The sequence below is a fragment of the Plectrocnemia conspersa genome, unplaced genomic scaffold, assembly GCF_051122295.1.
Source record: "Plectrocnemia conspersa isolate PC_06_02 unplaced genomic scaffold, ASM5112229v1 ptg000005l, whole genome shotgun sequence".
Lineage (NCBI taxonomy): Eukaryota > Metazoa > Arthropoda > Insecta > Trichoptera > Polycentropodidae > Plectrocnemia > Plectrocnemia conspersa.
Genome location: NW_028277169.1, coordinates 13,685,751 through 13,705,600, shown reverse-complemented (window position 1 = coordinate 13,705,600; position 19,850 = coordinate 13,685,751). Strand labels below are relative to the sequence as shown.

The following is a 19,850-nucleotide window of genomic DNA, read 5'->3' as shown; positions in this document are numbered from 1 at the left end:
CTCATATAAGCTCACCCTTAGCGCTCCACAGACTAAATCAAAACTCGCCATAGAAATGTACGTGTGGTTTCAGGAATTTCAAAGGAAACTTGGACCACAATTACATGCTTAAAGGTCATGCAAAGCAGATCAGAATGGACCACAAGGCTTATACAGTATGCAACTGCTTTATATGCCTGATTGACATACAAAGCCACATTGTACTAGCTACACCGGCATAATCTTGATCATCAAACAACTCTAAGCCATTCCGGAGCAATGTGAGGCAACTATTGTGTTACACAATGTGAGACATCAATCCGCTTATAACTATATTTAAAACCGCAAGAGGATTAAAAGTTAATGAATACGACATTAGACAACAAACGTTTATTTCGCAAAAATACATCTATAATATTATATAATCCGTCGAATATATTTTTGTCAACAACATTGCGAATAATTGCCATTAAGTACACAACATATTTCTGTCAAGTTGAAGCATATGATTTTTTGATTTACTTTTAATTTATACGGACATGTATGTATTTATGAAACACTGGTTTTAAAAATACATATAACTAAATATTTTGCGCATGGCTCATTGCTTGATTTGTTACAACCAAATATTTCTTATAGCATAGTTGATTTTGGTTTTTACCCCTAATCAATAATGAGTATTTTCAAATAGAATCATATCATTTATATCGTTTTACTTAACAATCAGCTTATTAAATTACGTTACACCTTTTTAGTTATATTATCATTGTATTATTGTACTTATCAACTTGTTGTCAAACAAGTCTTTGCGTGACTATATTTAATTATCCGTGAAATTTAAAAAAATAAGATATAATCTCAAGGGCGCAATATATACATATTTTTAAACTAAATCATGTAAATTGACTGTTGTAATTAGTCATTAATAAGTTCGTTACCATAATGGTAATATAATTTTTTGGTAGGTTAGCTACGTTGATAACTACATATAACTATTGTACACACGTATATAACTACATATTTATATTTTGCTTGTAGATTATAGTCGACACACTCCATAATGTTTTAATTACATATTTTTTATTATAAACTTTAGCTGGCGTGCGCCGAGTATAAATAAATATAAAAATCTAATATTTCATATGCTTCGACCTGAAAAAAATTTAGTGACAATTATTCGCACTATAAACTATACATCAATACGAACCTAACATCAATTCTCAGGCAATTCACTACAAAGTCCACAATAAGAATTTATTTTAGTACTGGCACTTCACATCGATTTTCGCTTGGGCTTTCAAAAGTATCCGACATTAAACCTTTTTGCCGTATTGCGCCAACCGACAATCATATTCATAAGGAAAACTTATGCAGAACCGCAATTTGGAAATCTGACAAAAATCATCATAAAATCTGTACAACAAAAGCTTTGCTTACAATCCAAATTAAATTGCGACTAAACATCGTGTGCTGGAGAAAAGCAATTTGTATAATATAACCATATTAGATAGGACACTAAAAACAAGTTTTGTTTGGTGTATGTAGCTTATTAATTAGCGGTTTGAGTCAAAGCACAGTGACCAGAGCGAGAGAGAGAATCAGTTTATACTTCGTGGCTGTCCTGGCGTGTGTTTTAATTGAATTTTGCTTTGTCTAATTTGCAACAGTTTCGCCGACGTAAGGAGTTTGTCCAGTCCATGTTACTCTTGCCTCTTGCCACCTAAAGAATAATTAAAAAATAATTTTATTATCAGACAACAATGTTATTTTAATATCTACTATACTTTGTGTGGATTAATTTTTCAAGAGGCGTTGCGTTTATATCGTCTTTTGTGGCACTTCCACCCTCGTGATGACTGCGAGTGTCTACCGATAAGAACACTTGACAACCTCCGCATGTGTAATAATGAAGGTCAAATCTGAAAAATAAAATATATCTAAATAAAAAAAATGTTACAAATAAAAAAAAATACAGAAAACGTTCGTCAATAAATTATTTAGGCCTTTTTATTATTATTTTTACGTCACATATTTAGAACAATATTTTTACTAAATGTTTCAATTTTTTACTACAATCACAAGATTATTTATACACAACACAAACAATAATGGACCCAACTCAAATCCATAAATTACTTCTTTCATTTAAAATATTTTTTTCATGTATAACTTTATGTTATATATGAATTAAATATGCTTTATACTATTAAAATTAACTAGTATAAATACTTATTTTTTATAAATCATAACAGCTGACAATTTACCAACTTTATAAAAAAAAATCTGTTTTAGTTAGCATATTAAAAAATCTATTATTTTTTTTATTTTACTGTTCACTAATAATATAAGCAACTACGTAAACATTATTTATATGTTTAATAATAATATCCAGTAATTTTTCTTTATTCTATTAATATTATTATAAAATGTACGAAATACAATGCCCGACATTTATTTTCATTTGATTATTATCTGTTTCTTATTTATATATTACTATATTTCCTAAAACGCTTGAAAATCAATCAATATATATAATTGAGTTGAGAATAACACTAATAAAAAATCAAAGTTACAAGGGCGAATTTAAGTTCAAATTTACGAATGTGGGGTTTTGACCCACCTGCACAATATGTTACAATTTTTCAGTTATTCTAACAATCGAAATAGGAGATCAACTTGTCTGAAGTAGGGCCCACACATAGTATTTTTTACAATAATGGGAGAGAGATCTCGTGACCAAATAGTTGCGTTAATAATTAAAAATATTGTACGGACCACAATATGGCATATTCATCCCGAAACGTTATTCACTCATAAGTACCGCCAAAAAAAATACTTTTTGTTTGGAAAGGACGCATGCTAGCTAGACAAATAATTCTATTGTTATACTACTTTTTAGTTACCGATCGTTTTATAATACATATAATATATTTTTTTATGCTTAGCTCGGAATCTATATAGGTTTTGCTATTTGACTTTTAGCTAATCATTGTCTTCTACGATGATTGTTGACGTACAACACCTTTATTTTCGGATATCATATTATCGTAAAAAGAGACCAGCTTTAAGATATAAAATCCCTTGTGAAATGCGGAATTTGTTTGGCAAGTTTTTGCGCATTTGTTTGGAATACATACACATTATCTCCAAGCTTTCCCAATCTTATTTATATGTATATGCACTGTTAAATCAAACTGGTTTAGTTTGTTTGTTTAAATCATCGTCTAGGATTGTTTAAATCATCGTCTATTTCTTCTGTATTATTTTTAACGTAGTTATTAGAACAAACTTTTTTAAACCATCTTTGAAATAAACTGATTTTTAAACAAATTCTTACTGCTTTACAAATATTTAGTTTCGGTTTTTATTTAAAAAAATTGCTAAGTCATACAATTTCGTATAAATTGTTCACTCGGTAAAAATTCTGCATTCGTAAATTTTAGAGTCAATATTGATTTAAATATCAGAATAAAGAGTTTAGTGCATCAACACAAACATAACAAAATACATACTTAGGTTTCAACTTAAATTTAAAAAAATTACATTTATTTTGGCATTACCTAATAGATAATACTTACCTTCACCAAAAAAATTAAATGATTATGCTTACTAATGTTAATGTAAAAGTTAATGTTTAATGTACATATAATCTACAATAATAAGCAATTGTTTATATAGCACTTTTCAACCATATATATATTTTAATTATATTGATACATTAGTAATGATAAAACTTTTCTCGAAAGCAAATTGATGGGAAAAATTACCTATAGGTCGCAATTTAACAAAAACGAAATAAGTTTATCGTAAGATATTATTAGTATTACAGTCGCTAATGACTTGTTTATCTTTATTTTAGTAAAAACATACAAATATTATTTTTTTATTAGATAAATTAAATAATATACATATTTATACAGCAAAAGAAAACTAAGCATATCAAAGCACACTTACGTTACGTAATTAAAAAATGCACATTGCTAATATATATGAAACAGCTTTAAATGTATGTAAAATTATATATATCTAATTTTTATTATTTGTGGCAAACCTTTCTGAGATAAAGATTGTGAGAAAATCTTTATGTTAATGTATTATATATACGCAGCGGTCAAAAGACCTTCTACGTTTGCCCCTATCTACCGTATTATAATATTGTTAGGGGAAACTGTAATATTTTATCACACCGCGCACAACTTTCGACTCTGTATAATTAATATATAATATATGAGTCATATTTTATCTCCAGTAATGTTTGCATAGGACTAAAACACCAGTCGGTAGTCACAGAGCGGCTCGGCTGCCGATAGTCATTAAAGTCAGAGCGAAATAATATTTGCACAGCCCACGAGTCTTAACTAAACTTTAATTAGAGCCGGTGGTAGCTCATCTCGAGCTGGAAGTGTTATGGTAAAATATACTCAGAATTCGTATCAAAGTTTTAAATAGCTTTTGTGAATTATTATAAGAATGTAAATTAGATTTTTTTAAATTAATATACCTCCTTTCAGCGTGGTAGTTCCTCAGCAGCTCTCTGTTTGTGTTGAACATGATTCCAAAATGACTCATGCAATAAGAGACCTGGAAATAATAACAAATATTAGGGATGCAATATTATATTGAATAAAAATCAAACTAACCCAAATTAAATATTTATTTTATTCAACATATGTATTTTTTATAATTCAATCTGCTTACGCTAAGAGAATAAAACATAATAATTTAATTATATTGATACATATAGAATAATTAAAATATACCCAGATAGGTAATGCTGGCGTTTTTAATCTAGAACCAGGTGGTTGCCAATCAGTATCCTGTTGATCTGCATTCCCTTTGTACACCAAAAATCCCACTGTACTTCTCGATAATACGCCATATTGAGGTAATGCCTACAATCGAGAAATAATTAATGAGATATTTATATGATCATATTAATATAATATACTACATATTAATTAAAATCATGTTACATAATGGTCTTCGTCTCCTACATAGATAACCCCGTTATGCAAGTAGGGTGTAGCTCTTCCGGTAAGTAGCAGCATCACTAAATTAATAGAGCCTTCCACTTGGGCAGATATTAAATGGCTGCTTTTGTTATCCAAGTCTTTTTTCACGCTATACATTTAATAAACATGTAATTAAATCTACGTTAGGATATAACGGAGTGACCCAAAAAATTAGGTCAATATTTTATTCAATTTTATAATTAAACAACCAATATTAAAAACTAAGCAAATTATATTTTAGTGAAATTTTTAACATTTAATATTAATTTTATTAAATTAATATATTCAATTTTAATTTATCTTATTTCTTACTTAAAAAATTTAATAATTTTTTTAAGTTTTGACACAAGTGTGTATTACTCAAAATAACAACTCACTTTTGCAGCCCTCTTGTTAGAACAGCAGCATAAAGAAGCAACAATGCTCCGAATCCAAGTGAATCGTCGTCAAACTAAAAGTATTATTCAATTATATTTCATACATATTTTCATTATTCTTTTTAATGCTTTACCAAATAGAGATATGTTTTGATGCATATCTGAAGATCTTCTAGCCTGCTGAACTCGAACAAATGTAGCTGCGTTAAAATCAAAATATATATTTAAATTTTCTCGGTCTACAAATGGAAAATTCTTGTTTCTCACGCTAACATTCTCGCGTACCTTTTCTGTGACAGCGTCTTGGTAATAGGAATGCGAGTGCTGTACGTGCACAATGTCTTGGGGCAGAGCGACCACGCACTTCTTTTGCTCACCGACCTTCCAAAGAATTTCACTTATAGCAACACACAACGCCTCTTGTTGGCGTTTCTCGTCCGGGCGCAAGAGACTTGAATATATAATAATAAAATTCTTAAAATTCCTTACACTAATGTGTGTGGTGGACCATTATAAATAAAAACGCTTACAATTCGTTCGATAGGGACTTTCCTTTGGAGTCTCTTGGTCTCGAGTCGAATAACATTTGTTTTAAAAGATGAGCGCCTAGAACCGTTAGCAAACCTCTAGTGGTGTTCCTGGGAGCCGAAGGACACCAGCCTTTTATCGCCAACGATGTCCTAAACCACTCTCCTCTTGGTGGACAGTTGGACGAACCAAAAACGATTTGCCTCAAATCCTGTTAATGTTGTTAATGTGTAAGAATTGCATATATTACATACTACATAAGTAGTTAAAAAAATTTGTAACCGTAAAATATAATTTGCTAGAAGATGTACATAAATATCTTTATTATCTGTCGTAGTTGCGGGGTTGCAAGCAATTACATAATTTATTAAAATTTAGAGGTCATTCTAACGACCATTTTGAACATACATTTGCGTTATTAACAAGAAAATTTTACGGACCACCTATCCCGAGACGTTAATCGTCCACAAGTACCCCTAAATACTACTCTTTGTTTGGAAAGGCCGCGCGCTAGACAATACATTTTACCCTGTGCATAATTATTGATCCTCTACTCTTTGATTACCGACCGCCGGAATGGCCATCTGGAATGTTTTTATTTTAAGGCGTAACTTCCACTACGACAGATAATAAAGATATCTTCCAATCATTGAGTTTCGAGTTCAAGTCGGGTCATATTTATAAATTAAATAACCACTCTTTGTTTGTTAATTGTTGGTAACTATAATTTTCTACATTTTTTAATAACTCTAAAATCTCCATAAAGACTCGACTTCTGCTAAACCAACATAAGTGCATAACAAAAGCTCCTTATTATTATCCTCATTTTCCATTATAAGTAGGCGTCTCTGAAGGGTACTGCCTCGTATAGAATTAACTGTTTTAAAGCAAAGTTTTTGCATTGAGTCTCTTGAACATAAAACTAGTAAGTGGATAATGCAGTGGTATGATAAAAAGTTTGGATAATTATTATCTTGCTGGCATAAAGAAATAAAATCATTAATGCGACCGAATATAAATGTAGCACCGTTATAAATATATGAAAAAAAATTATAAAGTGAATTTAAACAGTATATATGTATATAGTATGTATAACTTAAGGAGTAATTATTTTACTGAAAAATCTTTTAATAACATCAAAATAAATAACATCAATTGTACAAGTATCCATCACGTTTGTTTATTTATCAAATTGTAAGGAAAATGCTACACATATATTTATTTATATCCATTTTTAGTTGACATATTATAGTATTTATCGAAAGTTGTATATCTTTTATTTGATCAATTACATGTTTGTATTTTTTTAAATCTGATACGACTGAATCTGCAGCCCCCAAAACAATTCTTAGATGCATTTTTTTATTATTTTTAACACATTCTCTAAAATGCAACGGTAACAATAAATTAACTTTTAAACCTTAAAATTTTGTTTTGGGTATTTTAGTATTTTTTAGATGTTATGTTTCATATTTGAAGTGCATTGTCTGAAAATGTCGTTCAAAATTATTTTTTTTCGCCATCAATACAGTTGAAGTGAATATTAAGCAATACCATTTATCCTAAGTCATATTATAATTTCGTGTTTTAATTTTTCGTGGTAATGATATCAATGTTTTCATTTTTTTATTAAGCTCACTATGGCTTAAAAAAATTGAATTTTTCTTTACAATTGTTAGTTGTTATCTGCAGTGAAAAGTTTGATAATAAAAACATGGCAAATAGCTTATTAAATATATTTAAGCTTCTTACATAATGACGATGTTCAAAGTATGTGCAAGAGTATATCCCTATATATCAGGGATACATCAGCACAAATAATACTTTGATTATCTTTTAGATGTTTTTATGTTACATTTATTTTGATTCATTTTAAGATGACTTAAGATCATGCCGCGATCGATTGGTTAAGCAGCCTTGTTATACCAAATTTACATTATTATTTTTTATATAAATATTTTATTATACTAACTAGATCACAAACTTTTTTAACCACCACAAATAATTAATTATGATACTCACCATTGCTTCTTCTTCTGTAATAGCAGCACCGCCTGTAACTGGCAACCTCGACCCTAGAAGACCATGAGTGTTTCTAGCATACAGGATTTTTTCTAAATAGAAAAATACACACACTACTAAAATTGTGTTATTGTACAGAGTCGGTGTATGAGAAAGAGTATGGATATGGAATAAATCAAAATTTGGCATTTCAAATGTATGCAAATCACGAGAAAGTATGACAAAAATTTAATTCGAATCCGAACCTCAGACTAAGGTGTATTATCTAAACTAATTATCTTTAAACATATATAGTCCAATTAAATTAGACAGTCTAACATCATATAATCACGCTACGTTGTATATATATACATATATGTAGAGCTAATTACATACATATTCAGATATACGTATGTAGGCAGTGTATTCCAATTAAGCGCACACAGCAGATGAAGCGTCACGTGACGATTTTGTATACCTGACAGACAATGCCAGATATTTAGATAGTTTCAATGCGAAACACGTTTAACCGTGTTCGAAACTAAATTGAGTATTCTATTATGCCAATATACACAAGTGAATACTGAGTAAAACATGTGTATGTAAATAAAATAGATATATAAAAAATATAGACATTTTAATATCCACTATTCGAAATTATGACAAATACTATCCAAATGATTTTACGTGACAAGCTCTTAATTTTTATATATACTGTATGTACATTTATAAACTTAATGTTATTAAATATATATAATATATACTAACGCTACATATTTTTTTAATTAAATGAAAATTACATACGTACTTCTGTTATATAACCCACAGTCAAACGTTACTGACGCAACTCGGATATTTATATTTTACAAATCTGACCATTATGACTTGACAAGTTTCCCTAATGCTTCATTAGGGCATAGATACAAAATAGTAACATTTAGATTTATACATACATACATACATAAATCTCCTGACGATGCTAAAAACATATTAGGCGAAAACTAGAGAAAACTCCAAGCAATTTAACACAACGATCAAATACTTTTAGTACGCTTTTATCCGCGGGGCAGATAGGAGATTAGATAACAATTTTGATTATAATGTTTTTGATATAAAAGCCAAAATTATTACTAAACTTTTTTAAAAATTGCTTTTTATAATACACCTTACGTTGAAAATACAAATTTATTTATTAAAAAATCATCAAATTTATTTAAAATAAACTTGGTTTTTAATGGGATCTGATATTATTATTGTAAAGATATCTGAAAAGTCAAAAGGCTCACTTTTTATTAGAAGGATATTTATTTAAATCTAAATACATCCTACTCATATGATTCTATAATACACATTTTACACAAAAAGATTTTTTGCTGAAAACTTGTTTGCCCTAGGCAAATACCTTATTAAGGCTATTTAATCTGCTCGCCAAGTATCAAATGTCTCGCGATCTTTTGTCCTCGCCAGAATAACCTACGAAACAAGCTTGTTTCGTTACTTTTGAATTTTTCCCTCTAATCATGAACAATGTGACATTCAAGCTTTCATGCAAGCGCGTTTTGTATTGTCATACGTTTTTGTTATTTTTGCGAAAAGTAAACATTACGTAATGTTTGCTGTACGAGAGATATTATCAAAGATTAAAAGAACATATAAAATACATCTACGGAGTCACAGGATCTGTTTCTTAACTATATCTCTTAAGATGGGAATAGATATCGCTTCGCGTATAGTGCCCCTGGGATGCGACCTCGCTAAGCTACATTTCATCTCGTGTATCTTGTATGATGTTTTTAATGTAATAGTATATGTCTTTACTTATTATAGTATGATACATCTAAAGAAGTAGGAGTTTATTTAGAAACATCGAATAGAGTGTGGACTATATTATATAACATATAAAACAATACTTATTTATGCAGAAAATCTTTGATGCAATGACTTTATTTTAAATAAATATTATTTAGAAGACGCATTGCTTATTACTTTAAACTTTTAAAAAGTAGCGTTAAAAATTGATTTTTTTAATAATTATATATATATATAATAATTGTAATTTTGTTTTAAATATATTTTAATATAATCAACATTTATTTTTTTACAATAATGTGTATGCATTAAATGAAATGCTTTTTGCTAAAACATATATTGTAAGAACGTATTATCAATTAAAATGATTATTTTAATTATTATTGCTTATAAAATTAAAATATGTACATGCTTTAAAAAACAATAAGTTGAAATATTCTACTATGAGAAACAAATAGTTAGATATTAAGGTTTCTAGTACACATTGTATTGAAATAAGGAATTGCCGGTAAGGTCAATAAATTCTCCTGAACCGTAATATAAGATAATTGACGATAGCTTTATCAACATAAATCATACTGACTGAGAATTTGCCATCATTTGATTAGTAGCTTCGAATGGGATGTATGATGAATGAATATAATCTTAGCTATACTATCATAGTTATACAATATACATATATGGGCGTATTCGACGCTCCATGAAACACCCAAAGATTTAAGCTTTCATTTCGACGCGCCCCAATTCGAAAGCTCGAAAAGGAGCTTAATTCTCAAAAAAAATCAAAGTTTACTTTATCGATTGTCGAAATCGGGTTAAAAGCGTTTCTGCAGATTAAAAGTTCAGTTACAACGGGTAGTGCCAATTTTATTTATTTTTTATCGCTTCTCTATTTTGTCCGATGGACAAAGTTGCAGCAGTTGCTAATTAATATTAAAACGGTTAAGAGTTTGTTTTCGGGACGAAAAGGGTGGAAATAAATCGCAGCTGTTATTCGAGAGATAAAAGTTGCAGTTTAGTATAAGCGCGCAAGTTCAAAATGCATTATCCGTAGCCGGTTTAAATCCCGCAACCTGTGGTTGCATTTCCTCTCAAAGTTTACCGGCGCAGATGCTGTGAATCACGCAGTACTATAACTGTAGTTAAGTAATACAAATATAAAAGCTTGGTTATAATTTTAAATTTAGCAACAGACCATATTGAACTACTATAAAAATAATTTTACAATATCTTAGTTACTATAAAAATAATAGAAGAGTTTAGAACTGTGTTCATAACTGTGTATTGATATCAATCTAGTTCTGTTTTTTTCAATGTAACAAGCAAACAAAAATATTTTGATGGCTTTTACAATTTATTGATTTATTTTAAAGTTACATATGAATTTACATTCTACAAAAAAAATGTGTAATGCATGATCGCATTTAAGCAAAAAATATGATTAGTTACAGGACAATAAATTATGTCGCTTATACAACCTATAAAAACGTACGATTGCATATTCATATTAAAAAGTTATTTGGAACAATGCATAAAAATAAACTGATAGACTATAAAACTATCCGGATCGTAGCGTTTGGGGGCTAAGTTTGCCAAGACAAAGTTTGTTGTTATTTAATTTATATGTTGTGCAAAAATTAGGATGTGTTGTCCATGAGTGCACCCGTAAGCTTCAGGCGTTTCCGAAGTAGGGTTTTTCTGGACTCCGAGCGTCAAACTGGACCAACATATGAGAAGAGAGAAGCGGTGGCTTCTACGATCTTCGCTGATCTAAAGTTAGGTCGGACTTCTTTTGGTCAACGTCTAAGTTAAAGATCTCTTAAAGATGGACTTGCCTTGGACTCCAAATTAGAAGCTTAAGAAAAGCCCCTGACTATCGACCAAAAGGTCTTGGATTCAAATCCCACATACAACCTTGGTGCTTTTAAAAAAGTTTTATCGTATCTGTGAAATCATAATTAGTGATTATTATATAATTATAATTCCAATTGATCATCATAAATTAACTTATTCTCATGGATAAATATCGTATTGATTAATTAAAATCAAGCTAGGTCGTACAAATCAAGTAATAAAAACTCTAATATTTAGCTAAATTAGTCTATAGATAATATATTATATTAATGTAATATAAAAAAATGTCTGAGTGGAAGTAATGAAAAGAGTCTTGTTTGCCTGTGTTTCAATATTTATATATATGGCCCCCTTAATAATATTTTTTGTTTTCTGCCTTTTTTGATAAGTAGACAAATTACAGAAAATTTGTGAGTTTTTTTCGTGGTAAGTCTAAATACGACGAATATTTTAATCCTTTTTAATTTATAGTGGGTACATTATTACTTAAGCCGCTAAAATGTTTCTCACGGTATTGCTCCATTTTAACCAATAAACCAATTTTTTCTTAAGCGGCTTGATATACAAAACAAACTAGCTTTTTTAGGATTGCATAATATGAGTTAATCCCTTAAATTGAACAGATACAAGCACAAAATCCCAAAGCACATTTTGCTTTATAAATTTTAGAGCTAATTCTAAAAGTATTATTCTTAGTACTGTTCCTTCAGTTTCTTATCCAAATTAAAAAGATTTTAGTTTTTTTAGTAACTTAAAACTAATAAAATAATATAAATAAAAGTATAAACATAGTTAAAAAAGATTTAACTTGAAAAACATATGTTTGTGTTCTAAAAATACGAAAATGTATTAATCCAAAGTAACAGGTTTTTTTAGTAACACTATAAATACATTTGACGAAAAAAAATCCGGACCTGAAAAACACGTATTTTTTTCCGGAAGGCTTTATTTATATGGTCTTATATAAGATGTGATGACGAAGAGAGTTAATACCTACAACATGTACATACACTTTCATACAACACATGAAAATCAGACGATTTAAGCACCGACGAGATATTTTCGTGTTCTATATAATATAATGTTGAGCTTTAGCGTATTTTTTAAATTAGTAAATGTTACATGTTTTTAGCTATTTAAGAATATTTACCATGTGACAGTTAAGCTTCTATTACTTAGATTTTTTTTGTTGTTTAAGTAAATCTTGTAAAGACAACTATTCCAGAAAGTGTTCTAAAAAAATATATTATAATTAAGGCGAATGCCTCATTGCTATAATTATTTACTGACTTTCTTAATTATGACGCCCAGTCAAGTATATATAAGAAGTATGAAATAGTATCTAGTCACAATAGTATGAAAGTTATGTTAGCATAAATGATTTAAAATCAGTGAATTTATGTATTTTTATTTTTGGCAGTGTTATTAGTTCATATCCGAGTTGTTCTTAGTAAATTATAGTTATATCATTACTGTTTTCTATGTACTGATTTTTTTAATTATTAGAAAGAAACACATGTTTCTGGTCTTAAATCTTGTAAATATGATTCAGTATTAACAAATAATACAATTTTCTCGAAATCATTATATAAAATTTATGATCTTTTCTTTTTATTTATATTTAAATTATAAATGAATATTAAGAGGTTATTTGGATATTTTATCACAATTTAGAAACCTTTTCAATGAATCAATACTGACATATATTATTGTTTATATATTATATATAAATACACTATTTTACTTTTGCTCTAATATCATGTTATTCCAATGCTATAGCATTAATCCAGTAAATAAATTTCCACACAGTATACTCCACGTTGAATGTTTAATAGCGAAATGTTACAATAATTAATCATTTTTTTATATATGATTTGAACGTACAAGTATATGACTATATGACAAAACATCCTCGGGAGAATTTTCCCATGTTCGTCGAACAATAACTTTTTCCATCCGACGTCATGCACGTACACCGAAGTTGCTAACCTTGTTTTAAAGTGTTTCGCCATAAGTTTTACACATAAATACATACTACATCCGGCCCGTGGCAATATCCATTTTTCATATAACACATCGGACGCCGTTTGATGGGAACTAAAAAGTAAAGTAAAGTGTCATTAGACATAACTGGTTTTACACTAGCGTCCAATATTTCCAATAACGTCTTTAAGGCGACTTTATAATACCATATAGTATATACAGTTTATAAAATAGAACACATATAAAACGTTAATGTTCTGCGAGACACTTCAAATATCATTTTGACACATTTCGGTTCTAACTTGTCTTTTCAGGCAGTAGACCGTTAAACGATAAACGCCTTTAACAGTATATGCTTAAAGAATAGTTTAATACTAGATACTTATTAAAAAAATACCAGAATGCTAATAATCTTTTTAGTTTAAATCTTGAGGGCTCAATGTAACTACTTCGAATGTAGTTTAAATTGAGAGCACTGCTTGTCACCTGTATTGATTTTATGTTGGCTTTGTCGGATTAAAATTTAAACTTAGCTTTTGTATATTCAAAGAAAAAAATAATCCAAGTGAAAATTTTGATAGAAATGTCTTAACCTTTTTAACGCGAAGCTCATCACATGATGATTTGTAAGAAAATTTATATTTGCTTTACTATATATATGCTTTTAAAAGCATGAATATTATTATTGATAAAATATCAATGCAGAGCTTTTCACAAGCCGCTACTGCTAACTTTAATTTTATTTAATTATTAATAGCTAACGTAATTTTGCTTTTTGTTTGTTAAAATTAAACCAGTGACTTTTAATATTCACCCACATCACGCCAGACAAGTGAACTATGTTTTACATACAAAAGCAGGGGTTGACAACAATAGACGCGTGTACCGAGACAACATTGAAATAATAAACACTACCTCTGGTGTAAAAACAACAGCTTTGACTTTGATTTAATTAACACTAAGGAACGAGCGTTCTGTGCACGTTAAATGTTTACAGCGAAAACACAGAGATGCTTTAATTTTATAATAATATCCCAAGACTTGGATAACACCAAATTGTTAGAGCTAAAATTTGCTTTTATACGTAATAATAACCTGTTGTAATACAGTGCGTAAAATTTAGTAACAATAAAATATTTCGAATTATATTTAATTTAATTTTTATTTTGTTATTAACCCAATTAGACTATTTAGTAATTATTTTATTTATGTGTATTTAAGTTAAGTTAGACAATCTTGTTTAATCATATTATTAGGTACAATACTAATTAAACGACAATACAATACTATTATCTAATCAAAGTAAAATATATTAAAAAATATTGAAACGTCGTGAACTGAAAAAACTGTTTCTCTCGCAATTTACAAATGTAAAATATTACTTTTGCAATTTTTAGAATTCTAATTAAATACGATATATATTATTTTTAAACTATAATCTTAAAATCTAGTGCTGCCTTACCGTGCTGATATTTTATATTAACGTATAGCATTTTAAGTTTGTCTGACTAAAAATGTGAGCAAATATTTGCCGTGCAAATAAACCAAACAAATCACAAATCTTTAGAAAAGAAATAAAAGTTTACGATTTTCCAGCGAAAATTTTAGATGCAATTCTGCGAAATTTCCCAAAAGCGCTGGACAGTAAATAAGTTTATATGTTGAATTTTTATTTACACTTTTATTACTGAAAAATCCTTGTAATAATTTTTAGAATTATTATTTAATATACACTAATGAAAATTGTTACTATTTGTATCAGTATATATGTATGTTCTATATTAATAATTGTTTGTTTTCACATAAATATTAAATCACTCGAGAAACCACTTTCACCATAATTTGACGAAAGGCTTAAGCCAAGCAGCCTGAAATTTGCACTTCGAAAAGTAAACAAATGCTTTTTAAAATCAGTTCGACGAAGTGGATTAAAAATTAACCACAGTACAATTTTCTTTAATTTAAAGGTATTAAGTAGCAAATAATATATTACATATTTTGTGCTTTTAACGTTTTATGTTAATAAAAAGGCTAAGCAAAATGTTTAATCATTTTTCTTATTAAAAATTGTTTTTTATCAAAGACAATTAAAATTATGGGAATCCTTAAACATATTGAATACTATTGTTTTTAAATTAAAGTATTCATTTAAAATAATTTAATTTCTTGATAGATCCATATTATTTTTTATGGATTTTTTTTTATTTTATTCAATACACGGGTAGGGCATAACAGTTTCAAGCTATACGATACTCATTTATCATCATATATCATATAATAAAATGCTTAAATTTAATTTAAGATTATGATTTTTTTTTATTTTAAGTTAAATTATGGTATTTCTTACTACAAATTTGAGTATCATACCTTAAATGTTTCTTTTATGTGTCGTGATAATGCCTAAGCTAAATAAGGTTGCAGGGTTTTGTAAAGATATGTTATGCTACACTTGTGTTATGTTATGCTATGTAATATTGTTAAACGTTGTGTTGCAAAAAATTATTATTTATTCATATGAATTCACATTTCATGGTATATTTCACTATACCTACAAAAATAAACATTCTTTTACAAACATAAGATAAATAATAAGTTAAAGTTTAACAAAAAACTAAGGTGTGGATTCTGATTAAAAAAAATCATTCCCTTTAAAATTCGTAAATATATTCTTAAGCTTAAATATACATTGGCTGAAAATAAATTAAATATTTAATATGTAGAAAAATCTATCAGAATTTATAGTAAATTGTTAATACGAATAATGTCATAATATTTATTAAAGTGACAATTTTTAACAACAAATTGTACTAAATTATATATAAATCTAAACCTCAAATAATAAATTGTATATATTTTATCGTAAAGTTATTCCCTTTAAGACTATAGAGTTGTTTGACCCTATATTTTAAAATCATCTAAAAATTACCATTTTATTGGTCAATTTTTTTATATTGCATTAATGTATTTACATCTACATTCACAATGTTAACTAGTGAAACAGTATTAATTGTTCTAATTGTAAGATTTATTTCGCGTGGGTTCTGATTAAAACAAAACCATTACTAAGTTAAATGTCTAACTTTTGTCTAACAGTGTCGTTGGCATTCATTGAACACGTCTTATTTGTAAATTATTACCGGTTGTTGCCTTTTGTAAATACTGTTTAATTGTTTCGCTGCATCCCGTCTTCCGTATAAACAACCTTGGAAGAAAAGGGCGCCTCTCTCCGCCCCTTTCTCGCCAAAGAGTTTGTGGATGTTTGTAGAAACACGGCTTATAATACGACTTGGCTCGGCAAGGAATTCGAAATGAATTAAACTTAGTTAAGGCCGCACTTTAAAACACATTAAAGGGTTACGCCTCGTTCGGCACGCGAAAGCAGCGGCGAGATGTTGCAGCTTCGACTACAAACAATCTTATTATTACGTAATGCGAAAGAAATTTTAGAAAAACATTTAGTGAATAAAAAAATAGTACAAGTACAAATATATTTCCTAGTACTATAGTATCGATTTAAAAATTTTAGAAAAATTTTTGACAAAAATGTAAAAAATGCAATTTTTTCATTTTTATTTAGCTTTGATTTTTAGTATTCAACAATTTTACCTTCTTTACTTTTTTCTCTAAAATATTTTTTAACAAAGATACAATTTTTTTTATTTTTTGAAAAGCCACCATTTTTAAAGAAATTGGTGGATATAGCTGGCTAGCAAATATATCTTAGATGTTTACAAGTTCTATTTCTTGTCAAATAAATTATGTTTATATAATAAAAGTAGCGGAAGTTATCGTGTCCTTAATTTTGAGTAAATTCCATATATAAACCTATTATTTTCAAGCAAAATGTGTTTTTATAAGGAATCGAGTTAGGCTGAGTTAGGTTATGCTACGATTTATCGTACCCTAACATAGCCTAACTCAAAAGATTTTTGTTTAAAAGAAAATATAAATTTATTTTTATACCTCCAGGTACACATGGAGGGGTTACCAGGGCGTTGTAACGGGTGCAAGGTACCCAGGCTGCATTATATAAGGGGGGTCCATGTTTTTATAAAAAAAATTTAAACTTTTTATAATAATTATTAATTTACATTGTTTTTTTTTTTTAATTAATTTTAAAAAAAAAAATTTTTTTTTTTTAAATTAATTTTTTTTTAAAAAAATTAATTTTTTTTTAAATCTTAAAAAAAAAAAAAAAATTTAATTTCGTCGGTTATGCCAAGTTTAAAGATACTAGCTCCTCAAACTAAGCTAAACAGACATGCATTTTGTTTTTGTTTCATTAATCTTCAACCTCATTTTCCTAGCTAATGATTCAATTGCGTTAAAGGCTTCTATTAGTGCCTCTTTTTATTTTGCCACTATATCTACTTCGTCGGAAAATTTGTATCGATTTATTATGCACACTGGCATTTATCTCCAGCTTGGTATCTCAAATTACTTTTTCTATAGCAATGTTAAACAGATTGCTTGCTAGAGCATCGCCCTGTCGTAGGCTGTTGAGTATTCACAAATATATAATTTTGTACTTTTACTTGGCATTTGACCCTTTTTACTGTGAGTTTCACCAAAGAGAATTGTTTTTATGCTACACCCTACCGTGTACTCTTTATATTATTTCACGCGTAGAAAATTGCGACGAAAAAAAACTACAAATTCTTGAAAACTCACAATTGCAAAAAAGAGTATCGTGTCAAATATAATATTAGATTACTTTAATTTTAATAATATTTTTGAGCTCATGTAATTTAGTTTTTGCCTAATGCGTTAAATAGCTTATGGCCAGCCCTGATTTTAGATTTATTAATTTTACTGCTTCTAGCCTTGCTGACTATTTTGTTTTTAAAATTTTGTGTTAGGAATAAAGTGCTAAATGTTGTTTGTTAGTACCAAAGAAAAATGTTCATTTTTTGCAATATTTTTCTGAATCCAGTTTCCACAACCATAAAATGTACAATTACTATTTTAACGCAAAAAACTACTTGCAGAATATTACACTTTTATGCAATATTGGCTTCGCTAGAAGCCTTGTCTAAAATTTAATTACAATCCATGTAACAAATAAAAAAGTTGGATAGCAATTTCTCTACCCGTTTTATTAGAATAAATATCAAAGCATATACATATAATGTTCTTCGATTGAAAATTGCAGTGCACTGAACGCTGGCGTAACAAATAATTAATGTCGTTTGTTTCTCATGAGATAAATCTGGAGTCGCATCAGCAATAATAGCAAAATATTTAGAATTCTTGACTTCTTTATTACTAGAGATCTAAAAATACTAAAAATTAGTTACAACAACACTAAAAGTGATTTTTGCCTGTTTTTATTCTAGTAAATAAATAATATCATAAGAATATGAGAGCATTTTATGTTTAGAAATAAAGTAATTTCTTGGCCAAAAAACACCTAACATTTCTAAGCCTAAACTAAAAATCTCGGAAGAATAATCCAAAACACAGTGAAAATTATCTGCTATTTTAATTAAACAAAGATAACAATATTATATTTTTTTATAGATATAAAAAAATCCCACTTGATTTATTATTCGTTGAGTTTTAAATGGTTACAAAACTAGTTTGCATATATTTTTTACAACAAAGTATTACTCAAATGGTCATGCATACCACACAACTCTCGAATAAAAAATGCAAATTGCGTTTGAAATATCAAAAATGCATTTTTACAAAAACGCCCCACGGGGTCGTAACTTTTACCCAGAGATGCATTGTTACTGTGTTTTCCGCCCGTAAACTTGCAACACATTTTTTTTGTTCATAATGTTTTGCATCGTATATTTTGAAACCGCATTGAGCACCGTTTTAAATCAAACGTGCAAAAGTACTGCAATTTAATAACTTTTTCACGACATTTAATTTAAAAAAAAAATATTTTAACACAGACGTGTGGAATTTGCTTAAAAATCGCTCGCAAAATTATTGTAACATATTTTGAAAATTACAAGAAGTAAAATAAGCGTCACTCTAAAAAAATCACCTACTCATGAAATGCAAGCTTATGATTGCTAAATACTTCTTTTAACTATGAGAATATTAACTCACCTTAGATAGACAAAAAACAGATATTTTACATTAAAGGATATTCTTGGTTTCTAATTCTTTTCCTGAATAATATAGTTTACAACACTTAAAGATAAGCTTATATGTAATCCTTTAAGCATTTGGTGCAACCGATGGACGATCGTTTTTTGATTGCCGTGCCGACAAATGATGTTTTAGGATTATTGGAATGAAGTCAAAACTAAAACTTTTTTTCTTGAAAAGAAAAAAGTTTTTATTATAAAAA

At 28.4% G+C, this 19,850-nt stretch overlaps 1 protein-coding gene across 1 annotated transcript in view; it reads right to left on the bottom strand.

Annotated features, from left to right (window-relative positions):
* Nucleotides 1–357: 357 nt before the first annotated feature.
* The window catches only part of LOC148234913 (inactive ubiquitin carboxyl-terminal hydrolase MINDY-4B), a 49,900-nt gene continuing 30,407 nt past the window's right edge, over nt 358–19,850 (bottom strand). Inside the window, exons 2-11 of the mRNA XM_088186011.1 lie at nt 7,919–8,010; nt 5,899–6,107; nt 5,654–5,819; nt 5,503–5,568; nt 5,369–5,442; nt 4,953–5,100; nt 4,740–4,871; nt 4,481–4,560; nt 1,764–1,898; nt 358–1,699 (exon numbers count right to left, since the gene is read on the bottom strand). Of these exons, the coding sequence (XP_088042137.1) occupies nt 1,633–1,699; nt 1,764–1,898; nt 4,481–4,560; nt 4,740–4,871; nt 4,953–5,100; nt 5,369–5,442; nt 5,503–5,568; nt 5,654–5,819; nt 5,899–6,107; nt 7,919–8,010 (1,169 nt within the window). The 3' untranslated portion in view covers nt 358–1,632. The remainder of the gene's footprint in view (nt 1,700–1,763; nt 1,899–4,480; nt 4,561–4,739; nt 4,872–4,952; nt 5,101–5,368; nt 5,443–5,502; nt 5,569–5,653; nt 5,820–5,898; nt 6,108–7,918; nt 8,011–19,850) is intronic.